The sequence below is a fragment of the Protomyctophum parallelum genome (genome assembly GCF_964188405.1).
Source record: "Protomyctophum parallelum genome assembly, chromosome: 12".
NCBI lineage: Eukaryota > Metazoa > Chordata > Actinopteri > Myctophiformes > Myctophidae > Protomyctophum > Protomyctophum parallelum.
In genome coordinates, this window is record NC_139712.1 from 31,105,144 (window position 1) to 31,117,503 (window position 12,360).

Here is a 12,360-nt window from a genome sequence, read left to right on the forward strand (position 1 = left end):
TCTATTTCATACGTCGTAAATACTGGATTAAAAATGTGTCTGGACAATCCCTGTACTGTCTTGCCTACTTGCTGCTGTACCGTAATAAACGACGCCTAGTAACTAGTTAATGGTTAACGAGAATTGCACTTATGGGAAGTGTTTATGTAGATTCATGTATCTCGTGTTGAGAGGATTGTTATTTCCTCCTCGGTGACCAAAGACAGCTGTGCTCATCGGGAGAGAAGGGATTATAACTATACAATAACTATACTATACTATATTAATGGCGGGATGTCACTGTCACACAGACTGCATTGAAAAACCCATAGCCAGGGTTTTTGAGAGTTTTGGAAGATGCGTCGGGAACTATCTTTGGTGGTTTTTAATCATTCCTTTAGTTTTATCCGTGGCGCTCGGTGGGGGTTTTTACTTTCTCGGAGAGATGGAGAGCCAGGCTACAGGTATCGAAAACCAGTTTACGCCCGTGAATGGTCAGGCCAAAGACGAGAGGCTGGTCGTCAAGACCAATTTTCCACACGACGAGCTCGATTTCTCTCGTCAGAGGCTGTATACTGAGGGAACTTACGGATCGCTCATTTTTACATCGACTGCAGATATCCTTGCCGTCGAACCATTTAGCGAAATTATTGGAATTAACAACCAGATTTTAGAAATGGAAGTAGATAAGCAGACGTTTAGAAGCCTCTGTGCTGTGGCCAGAGGAGAGTGCATGTCAAATTCCATCTTCAGTGTTGTGAACAGTTCTGAGTCTGACATTACCCCAATTCATTACCCCATGAATAACAATACTTTCCTCGGTTCTGAGATTGGTGGCGTGGAACTGATTGCTGGAACGGATCAAATAAAGAGTGCACATGCAATTAGGCTTTTTTATTTTCTGAAGGAGAACAACAACGCATCACTGAATAACCAATGGTTGCATAAATTCATCAGCACCGTATCAGAAATACAAGTGAAAGAGGTAAGACTAAGCAATGTGCCCTATATGTATTTACTTTCCCCAGTGCATTGCATTTATTATTTTACAAACAAAAGCATAACCAAGTGTGTAATATCTTCAGGTGGATGTGTCCTATTACACTTCCCTGTCGAGAGAAGAGGAGTTTGATCGCAATTCTGACTCCATCATTGGATTATTCTCCGGAACTTATGCCCTGGCTATTAATTTCTCAATCTGGTCTTGCATGAGGTAAGACAAATGACTCTGCGCTTCAGCCTTCAGCTCATGTTCTTACATATATTGTTTCACAATGGCACATCCACATTTGAAATAAGAAATGTCTAACACCAATATATTGCTGCCTGCTGTCGGGCAGGAACCAACTATCTCAGTTTTTCAACTTATTAAATGTCTTATTTTAATAAATCAGTGCTATTGAACACCCTTTACATCTGTGGGTTTTAGAAATATTGAACCAATGAAAAGTTTTAAAAGCCTCCATTGGATCCTCAAACTGTCAAACTCAGGGTCCCCCCCCCCCCCCCCCCGTTTGACATCATCATTCCAATTGATAACGGACAAAACAACTTTCTCCACATTAATGGTAAAAAAAACAGTGATGATAATATAAGGACACATACAAGTATCTGACAATGTATACAGTCGCCATAGCAACTTTGATGAGGCAGTGTTGGAAAACATGTTTTTTTCCATTGTTTCTGCATGCCCGACAGCAGCACGCACGCACGCACACACACGCACACAAATAATGAGCAAACAGGCAATTTCTGTCTCCTTGTCTCTAGGTTGGACGGTGTGAGAAACAAGGTGTGGGTTGCTTTGGCCGGGGTCCTCTCGACCGGGTTGGCAGTTTTGTCCAGTTTTGGCTTGTTGCTGTACTGTGGAATGCCTTTTGCCACGACTGTAGCGATGGCTCCCTTCCTGATTCTTGGTAGGCTACACTAACGCTATTAGAATGAATGTCTCTCTCTATTCAGTTATTTTCCTGTTCCATCCCATTTTTATTCAATAACATCATCAATGTCAATGAGACGTTGTGACTCTAATGTCAAAGCTAGTTTATGTCAGAGCTCCATGTAGCATTGTAGCTACAATAATGTTTGATAGTCACTCACAAGGTCCACAAATAACAAATACAGTATGTGGCATGTGCTGTTGTATAGAGAAGACATTTCAGTTGTTGTCAATTTGCAGTTTTATCAAAATACAACCACCCCAATTGTAAGTTATATTGTATTAACATACTGTACTCTACCGAGTCTACCATACATATTGGACAAAATTTAAAATGATTCATTAAAGGGTAAGACCACTTTTCTAGAGGTTTGGGGTGTTTTCTTACCTTGTTATGATCTAGTCCATTCCATGAATTATTTCGCTTTGTTGTGCAGTTTAATAGTAAATTAAGAAATAAAAATAGGGTCTCATTGACTTCCATTGTAATGGGGATACAGCAATCAAAGTCACTCTTTTAGCACATAAAAGCGCAACAAAAGGTGATTCTGACAGTATATCTATTATTATATACTAGTATATCAGGAAAACGTATGCAGTATTATCTTCGTCTTTTAAGATAGATTAAAGGTACTATTTTGTTATAGCAAGCAACAAACGTTTTTCAGAAAACTGTTACGATTTAGATTTGTTTTTAGAATCAGCCTCAGGTTTTTCATTTCATTTCAACCTTTATTTAGTTCTCGGAGAACACACAGATTCAGCCTCAGGTCTTAATGAGTACATGACATATATCTCACATTCTACCTCCTCTGCTAATATTTGTCTCAACAGGAATTGGAGTGGATGACATGTTCATCATGATAAACACCTGGCAGCAGACTCAAGTGGACCAGAGTGTAGCAGACCGCATGGCGGCCACCTACAAAGAGGCAGCCGTCTCCATCACCATCACTACTCTGACAGATCTCCTTGCCTTCTACATCGGTCTCCTAACCCCCTTTCGTTCTGTGCAGTCGTTCTGTATGTACACCGGCACGGCCGTGATATTCTGCTACCTGTACAACCTCGCCTTCTTCGGCGCCTTCTTAGCCCTGAACGGAAGACGAGAAGGGGCCAATAGGACCTGGTATTCTTGTCAGAAAGTCCCATTTCCAGACCCTCCAGATTTGGAAGTCCCGTGTGCTGACCTTTGTTATGTAGGCGGAGTGTACGATCCGGTCACTGGAACTGAGAAACCAATGCCGGTCACGATCTTTCTTAAGAATTATTACGGGCCATTCCTGACAAACACGTGGACCAAGTTGATTGTGATTTTGTTGTACGTCGGATATTTGGCCACAGGTATTTATGGTTGCATAAACATGAAAGAGGGCTTAGAGCTAAAGAATTTAGCGCGTGATGACTCCTATGTGGGTAAATATTACGATAATGAAGACTATTTTTCTGACTATGGTCCTCGTGTTATGGTTGTTGTGACAGATCCAGAGTTCATGTATTGGGTTCAGAGCAGCCGTGATCAACTAGATGCTTGTCTGCAAAGCTTTGGAAATTTGAGCTTTGAAAATGAACCACGAGTTGACCCAGAACTGACCGTGTCCTGGCTTCAGGCATACCTGGTATATGGAGCATTCGCGGGCTTAAATCTGACTGACAAAAGTAACTTTACTAATCATTTACCACAATTTTTCAACGCATCACCCAGTACATATTTTTTCAGACAAGACGTTAACTTTTCAGTTGCAGAGAACATCATCTACACGTCTCGAATGTTCATTCAGACGATAAATATCAGAACGCCCGTGGACGAGAAGAATCTGTTGATTAAAATCAGGGAGATGGCTCAGTCAGACATTTGTCCGGGCTCTCTTGTGGTTTATCACCCAGCTTTCATTTACTTCGACCAGTATGCCGTTATCGTCACCAATACCATCCAGAATATTGTCGTAGCCGCTCTCGCCATGCTGGTGGTCTCGCTGTGTCTAATTCCCAATCCCATTTGTTCTCTGTGGGTCACCTTTGCTGTCGTGTCTATCATCGTGGGGGTGGCCGGCTTTATGGCACTATGGGGCATCACTTTGGACTCTGTGTCCATGATTAATCTCGTTATATGTATTGGATTCTCCGTGGATTTCACCGCTCACATTTCGTACGCTTTTGTCTCGAGCTCAAAGCCCACGGCGAACGAAAAGGCCACGGAGGCAGTTGTGAATCTGGGTTATCCTATCATTCAAGGTGCCATGTCTACCATTCTCGGAGTAGTGGTGCTTGCTGCCGCCAAGAGCTACCTTTTCAGAACTTTCTTCAAGATCATGTTCTTGGTCATACTTTTCGCGGCGGTCCACGGCCTCGTTTTCTTACCAGTTTTTCTGACCTTATTTGGAATGTGTTGTACAAAAATCTCAAATCATTCAAATACAAACACTAATGGCGTACAGTTTCACCGTAAGACTTCTCAGGTCCAACTGCAGTCCAACAATAGTGGTGACGGTCCTCGACACATTAAGACCTGAGGCCTGAAGTCTTCTAAATGCTAGCAGTTTTCAGAAAAACGTATGTTGCTACAGTATTTCAGTGGTGCTACTTTTTCACGTCAAGGACCGCTAAAATGATATGTATTATGGCCGCCCCATCTTAAAATATGATGTTCCAGGGACCCCCAGAAATAAAGATTTAAGTTAAAAATTTTCACTTGAAAAAATATCTATTATAAGATTATTATTATTCATGGTAATTATTATTTAAATTTATTTATAAAATACTAATCAAAAAAGAAGAGAAAAATCTCAACTTTTCATCGAACGTGTTTTAAATCTTTTGAAGTAATATGCAAAGAAGGGTCCCAAACCACTGTGTGGGAAACGGTGATAAATGGCCTTATGAGCATGTGACATTTAAATGAGCTGTTCTGTTAATGTAGCTCATTCAGTGAATAGACTGTTCCCAAACCTCTTTGGCCATGCACCGCCTGTTACCTCCCGACCTAGCTGATGCACGCCCCCACATGGAAATATAAATGGCATAAGCTATCTAGAGACATATATTTCCTTTTTATCCACATAATATATGCACATATATGAACCTGAATATGGCATAATATGCAGTATAATATGCAGCATAGGCTATATGCTGCATTACTTGCCATATATTGGCATAATATATTTAAAATAAAACCATAGCACCACCATTAGGAATTTCATGTCGCGCACCCCCTAGACGGCACTCGCGCACCACAAGGGGTGCACGCACCACAGTTTGGGAACCACTGCGTAGAGCATTGGGATCTGTGCTGAACAAAGTTAAACAATGTGATCATTATAGGTCCTTTTACAAACACATTGCCCCATACAGAGTATACAGTTTATATCCTTAGATCATGTAAACAAAAGACAGATCCATATGTGCACATCAGTTACTGTTTGTTCAGGAATATTTCCATTAGCCCTATAGGGCAGAGGTCTTCAGCATTTTCCAGGCCAAGGACAAGGCCCTTCGCTGAGTAGAGAGAGATGAAGCAGGGACTTTCACTTGTGTAAAATAGTGTTGCAGATTTTACAGATTTCACATAGGCCTATACCTTAATTTACTTGTTTAGTGTCACTAACATCAGTGCTGTGTAAGTGAATGTTTTTTTGTTTTATTTTTTGTCTTCCCCCGGCTATATGTATAAATCAGTTATTTTCAGCGATGAATTGTGCTAGGGTTCAAGTGGTTAATGTAAAGTATTTAATTTCACAAAAAACATTTGGCGGCTTCCTCTAGTAACTCTGAGGACCGCCCTGTTGAAGCCCCATGCCCTAGAGACCACCAGGTTTAATAGGTGGAGATTTTCATCCTAGTATGATGAAATTGAGGATTTCAGGTGGAAAGCATCTGGACATCATTGGTGTTGCCATGTCTTCTTATTATAAGCAACTTTGTTGCTTGTTTTCTGTTAAGGTGCTTGTAAATATTTGTAGTATTTGCAGTTTTGTTTTTTCCTTTCTTTTTTCTTTTTAACTATTTCCATGATTGAAAAATAAAGTCAAAATCTAAATAAAGTCAGTTTGGCATTTCTTTACAGATTCATGTTGTGACATTCATGGGTGGCACTGGCTATAGCCTGCACATATTGTAACATAAGTTAATTCTTTGAACGTTTTTTTAACTTATATGTAAAGCAAGATCAATATAGTTACACTTAAGGTGAATAATTTGGTATCTCAGGGCTGGGCAACTTTAGGCATGGGGGCACATGCCTACATTAGTACAGGGGAGAATCACTGGCACGCTGGCATTGAGAGAAGATTATTTTTAATATAGTATTCTTTTAAAAATGGAAAAATTAATTAAGAACCACCGCTCATCCACTGAAAAAACTTAAGAGAGGTGCTGGAGCCACAAAGGGTACATGAGAACAAATAAAGGGTAGCTCCGCACACTCAGATCTGCGCACAATCAATGTATTTGTTTAGCAAGCTTTCGGTCTACTGACCTTAATAATAATAATCAAAAAGTGACATAGGACAGAATATATGTTCATCACTTGATTGGATGATTTATCACACCTATGTCAAACATTTCAAATTGAATGATAACTCAGGGGAGTTGTAGTTCTCAGTGAAAATACAAGGCACTATAGGCAATATAGTATTCTTTTAAAATATAGTCAATTAAATTAAGTCCTCTCACGTGTGTATGCAAATTGTGTCCTCCACACAATACTACATTCATTCAAACTGAACTCTGAATGGGGAGGGAATTTGGAGGTGGGGGGTGGGGTTATTGCTTTGAGTCTAATGATCATTACATCCTGATAGTGATATGTGAAAGAACATATTTCAAAAGAAGATAAACTTTAATAAGTTTAATTTCTAATGATATGGCACACTGACCGTCAATAAAACAATTTCATCCTGATGATGTTCTCTGTTACTGCCATACACCAATTATGTCCCATCTCTATGGCGCGTATTAACTGTTAATCTGTCCATATTGCACCCATCCTTGATTCTCTTCACTGGTTGCCTGTGAATTTCAGAATTGAATTTAATATTTTACTGATGACCTTTAAAGCCTTCTATTTAGATATTCTTATGAATCTGAGCACCTCGGATAACGAAGTGCCATCAGCCGACAGAGCTTTAGAAAGGTCTGCCTATAGCGAGCTAATTATGTTAAATAACATCTGAAAACATACCTTTATGTCAATTTATGACTTTATGCCTTTCAATAGCTTATTTCTTTGTATGTTTTACACATTCAGTTGGTTTTATTTATATTTTACTTATTTGTTATCTCCAGTGTTGGCAAAATATTACTTTAACACTAATATACTACTTATTACTTATTACTTTTAAAAAAAGGAATAAAGTTACACTACTTATTACTCCCTGAGAAAAGTAACTAGTTACTTATTACTTTACTTATTACTTTTTTCTCTCGCCCCCAGTAATTTTGTCCCCAAAAGTCTTACTTTGCATTTTCAACATTAGCAGGCCCCCCTTTCAACATTAGCAGGCCCCCTTCCACCATCCTTGATCGCGGACATATTCAAAATGATGCGAATACTTCCAAGTATTGAATGTTTTCCAAGTATTGAATGTTTTTGAAACGCTTTGTTGTGCCGGTGTCTCTGTCTCCTCCACCTCCTCCATGCTTAGTTTGTTTACGTCTCTTCTCTCTAACAGTTCAGTCTAACAAGTTACACACACTAGTTTAGGTTGTTGTTCCGTGTTCCGGACGGTTTAAGGCCCGCCCTTCTGCATCCGATACTTCACACATACGTACTGACGAGTGTGCATCGTTTCCGTATCCGCTCTAGAGTCTAGATCTAGAGCAGATCAGCAATCTGCCAAGCAACTTGACCCCAGCTATCCAGTCTACCATTATAAATAAACACTCAAACCCACAGTTCCACCAAGGCTCGTGAAAATAGTAATAATATTACTTTTGGAAAAAAGTAAATGTAATATTATTACTCAAAATGTGAAAGTAACTAGTTAAGTTACATATTACTGGAAAAAAGTAATAATATTACTGAAAGTAGTATATTACTTAAGTTACTTGCCAACACTGGTTATCTCTTGTATGTTATGTTCCTGTAATTCCTATCTTATACGAAGCACAATGTAGAGGAGATACAATGTATGAAGATACAACCTTCATCAGGCATAATGTCTGAAGAGATGAAGCAACTGAAAAGTTGGATCTTAATGAATATGTTGCTGTATTAAAGTCAGGGGTCTTCAATGTTTTGCAGGCCCAAGGGCCCCAGAGAGAGAGAGAGAGAGAGGACCCCCACTACATATAACGTTTTGTTTTCATAGGTAGCTTCATAGATTTGTTTGACAGCACTATATTTTGGTTTGTTTGATTACACATACTCCTTTTGTATGTATTTTCAGACTTTTGTCCCCGCTACACCAAACGCCCCTTTGCTGAAAATAGCCAATCTACAAGCTCTGCTATTTTTGGCTAATGATCCCTGAGAATAGGGATGCTAGGATTGAAGTTCCCATCACACAAAGATATGGAACCCCCCAAAATGTTTGGGGGGGTCCTCAGAGTTACCCACCGTAGTAACTCTGAGGACCCCCTGTTGAAGACCCCTGCTTGTTAGTGAAGACGGTGTCTGTGGGACAAGGACTCCCCCCAGTCCCCCCTTTTTTTTGTTCTTCTCAAGTTCATTGCTCCTACGCACCTGTCTATTTCAGTAGGTGTGCAAAAGGACTTTTTCTACTGAGTGAAGCAGAACTCAACCGCATTTCACAAAGCACTACGTAGTGCTTTGTGAAATGCAGTTGACGGTAAACTGTTAACAGTTTACCGTCTATGCTAATCTATTATACAACATGGCTATGATACTAGACAACTTACTGGAAGAAACAAGGAAACATCAATGATTAACTACTGGTGATGGCAACGTAGCACTCGATTATTATTTTACACCCCTCATCATTTATGCTTACCTGGAAACAGATTACGTGTAGGTCAGAAGGTTTGTCAGGTTTGCCAGCCGGCATAAAGGGCAGTAACTAGAGATGCAGCCTATAGCGAGCTAATTATGTTAAATCACATCTGAAAACATACCTTTATGTCAATTTATGCCTTTATGCCTTTCAATAGCTTATCTCTTTGTATGTTTTACACATTCAGTTGGTTTTATTTATATTTTACTTATTTGTTATCTCTTGTATGTTATGTTCCTGTAATTCCTATCTTATACGAAGCACAATGTAGAGGAGATACAATGTATGAAGATACAACCTTCATCAGGCATAATGTCTGATGAAGAGATGAAGCAACTGAAAAGTTGGATCTTAATTAATATGTTTCTGTATTAAAGTCAGGGGTCTTCAAGAGAGAGAGAGAGAGAGAGAGAGAGGACCCCCACTACATATTACTTTTTTTTAAATAGATTTCATAGGTAGCTTCATAGATTTGTTTGACAGCACTGTCATCATGCAGTGTTTCATATTTTGGTTTGTTTGATTACACATACTCCTTTTGTATGTATTTTCAGACTTTTGTCCCCGCTACACCAAACACCCCTTTACTGAAAATAGCCAATCTACAAGCTCTGCTATTTTTGGCTAATGATCCCTGATAATAGGGATGCTAGGATTGAAGTTCCCATCACACAAAGATATGGAACCCCCCAAAATGTTTGGGGGGGTCCTCAGAGTTACCCACCGTAGTAACTCTGAGGACCCCCTGTTGAAGACCCCTGCTTGTTAGTGAAGACGGTGTCTGTGGGACAAGGACTCCCCCCAGTCCCCCCTTTTTTTGTTCTTCTCAAGTTCTCATTCTCATTGCTCCTACGCACCTGTCTATTTCAGTAGGTGTGCAAAAGGACTTTTTCTACTGAGTGAAGCAGAACTCAACTCAACCGCATTTCACAAAGCACTACGTAGTGCTTTGTGAAATGCGGTTGACGTTAACAGTTTACCGTCTATGCTAATCTATTATACAACATGGCTATGATACTTTTATTTATTTATTTGACAGGGACAAAGCTCATTAATCAACATGTCAGTTTTCACATCAATGTAAATGGGCCAGAGTTAGCCGAAGCTAAATTTCATCTGTAGTCCCTGGGCAGGCTCTTAACAAATTAATGATAAAAGAAAGACAAAGTGTAGTGTGCCTGCACACAACACGTTGATGCCATGCATATGTGCAAGCACCCAACACTACTTCCATACAAAAACACAGTACAATACAGATAAAAGTAAGACAATGTGTAGTGTGCCTGCACACAACACCATGCGTTTATGCCATGTGTGCAAGCACCCAACACTACGTCCATACAAAAACACAATACAATACAGTACAATACAGGAACAGATCAACATGGTACAGGGGACAGAACAACGGCAAGTGAAGTGAGAAATGACACCGGTGACACTCATGATTACAGATTTGAGTTGTTTTTAGCCACCTTTTTAGGTTGAATTTGAAGGTCAGATAGTTGGAGGTCTCTCTTAATTCTGTAGGGAGACTGTTCCAGTGATGGGAGGCTCTAACAGAGAAGACTGTTTTACCAAACACACTACGTCTGATTGGCACTTTACAGTACCCTCTGGTACTGTAGTTGCCCTTGTTGTTCTGTCACCACTGTCCCTTCGATCTATGAACTGTTTCAGTGGTGGAGGTGCAAGTCCATTTAAGATCTTAAAAATGAGGCAGGCATCTGCAAAGTGTTTAAAGCCGTCAAAATGTGTTGTACTTTTGAACTATATGGCAATGGTGGTAACGGTTGGGCATTTGATCCAGTGATTTTAATGTCTGTTTGTAAAGTGATTCTATGGGGTTTAAAGATTTGTCTGTGACCAGGTTGTGAAACAGTAGGTTATGTGTGAAAAAAGTCATAGCATGCATGCATGTTTGGCTGCATCTGTTGTTAGATATGGTCTTATGTGTCTGAAATTGGATAAATTGAATTAGATTTTATTGGCTACATTTTTAACATGCTTTTTAAATGTCAAGTTTGAGTCTAGTGTAATTCCAAGATATTTAAATTCTGATACTACGGCCCAGGCCGTAGCGTAACGGTCTGGGCACCGGACTGGTGATCCAGTCGCGGTGTGCCGCGGGTTCGACTCCCGGACCCGACACGGCCTTTACCGCATGTCATCCCCCCATCTCTCTCCCGTTTCCTGTCAGCCTACTTTCTATCCCTTAAAAAATCAATAAAGGCGTAAGCCGCAAAAAAATATCTTAAAAAAAAAACCAACAGTCTTTTTTGTATTCAGATGCAAACATGAGTTCCTCAGCCAGTCAGAAACATGGACCATGGCTGCAGTTAATTTGTCTGCTGCTAGTTGTTTGTTTTTAGCATGTATATAAAGAACTGTGTAATCGGCATACATTTGTATGGAGACAGTTGGACAGACGGAAGGCAGATCATTTATATATTAACTAAACAAAATAGGGCCCAGTATTGATCCCTGAGGAACTCCAATGCCACAGTTAAGATATGCTGACTGAGCACTACCAACACGAACACTTTGGTTCCTGTTTGTTAAATATTAATGCATCCATTTAACTGCCTCTGTAGAAAAATTTAATGAGGAGAGCTTTGACAGAAGTACCTGATGGCTGATGGTGTACAGTGTCAAATGCCTTTTTGAGATCCAGAAATACTTCGCCCACTATGCCACCCGAGTCTAACTCTGACTTTACACCTTAAAGATGGGTGTTACAATAGCCGTTTTCCATGTACTTGGAAAACGGCTATTGTTTTATTGATAGATTTATCAAATGAGCTATAGGACAGATTAGGGCGTCCTTGTGTGTTTTTAGAAAGGTTGTGTCCATATTACAAAAATCCTTTGCTTTTGAGTTTCTTAATGACCTTATAATCTTTACCAATTCAGATTCGGTAATCTCAACCAACTTGAAAATGGGCCTGTCATCCTTAATTGGATCACAAGTTCTAGTTGAGAAGCTTTGAGCCAGCTCCTCACCATAATTTATAAAGAAACTATTAAAATGATTTGCAATCACATCATGATGACTAGACAACTTACTGGAAGAAACAAGGAAACATCAATGATTAACTACTGGTGATGGCAATGTAGCACTCGATTATAATTTTACACCCCTCATCATTTATGCTTACCTGGAAACAGTTACGTGTAGGTCAGAAGGTTTGTCAGGTTTGCCAGCCGGCATAAAGGGCAGTAACTAGAGATGCTCCGATCAGGTTTTTTGGGACCCCCAATCCCGATTGTTTTTCTCACTGGGTCTGGGTAGCTCAGTCAGTATATAGAGCACTAGGCCTTTTGACTACAAGGTCATGAGTTTGTTTGATGGTGCATGTCTACTTTGTCTAGTGATTGTAGGTTGTCTGCACCAGGTTGTCCAACACCTGGTGCAGTGGTGGAAAAAAGTGCTCAAAATCTTTACAATATGACACATTGTGAGCTTGTAGATCGGCTATTTTCAAATGGCTGAAA

The 12,360-nt window shown here is 39.9% G+C and overlaps 1 protein-coding gene across 1 annotated transcript; it reads left to right on the forward strand.

The window, feature by feature from the left end:
• Window positions 1-265: 265 nt before the first annotated feature.
• On the forward strand, window positions 266-4,431 carry LOC310867639 (patched domain-containing protein 3-like; the record flags this gene model as incomplete). Its single annotated transcript, XM_083777757.1, has 4 exons — window positions 266-964; window positions 1,065-1,192; window positions 1,750-1,895; window positions 2,753-4,431. 4 exons carry the CDS (start codon window positions 266-268, stop codon window positions 4,429-4,431), a joined length of 2,652 nt encoding a protein of 883 aa, XP_083633883.1.
• Between the last annotated feature and the right edge of the window lie 7,929 nt (window positions 4,432-12,360).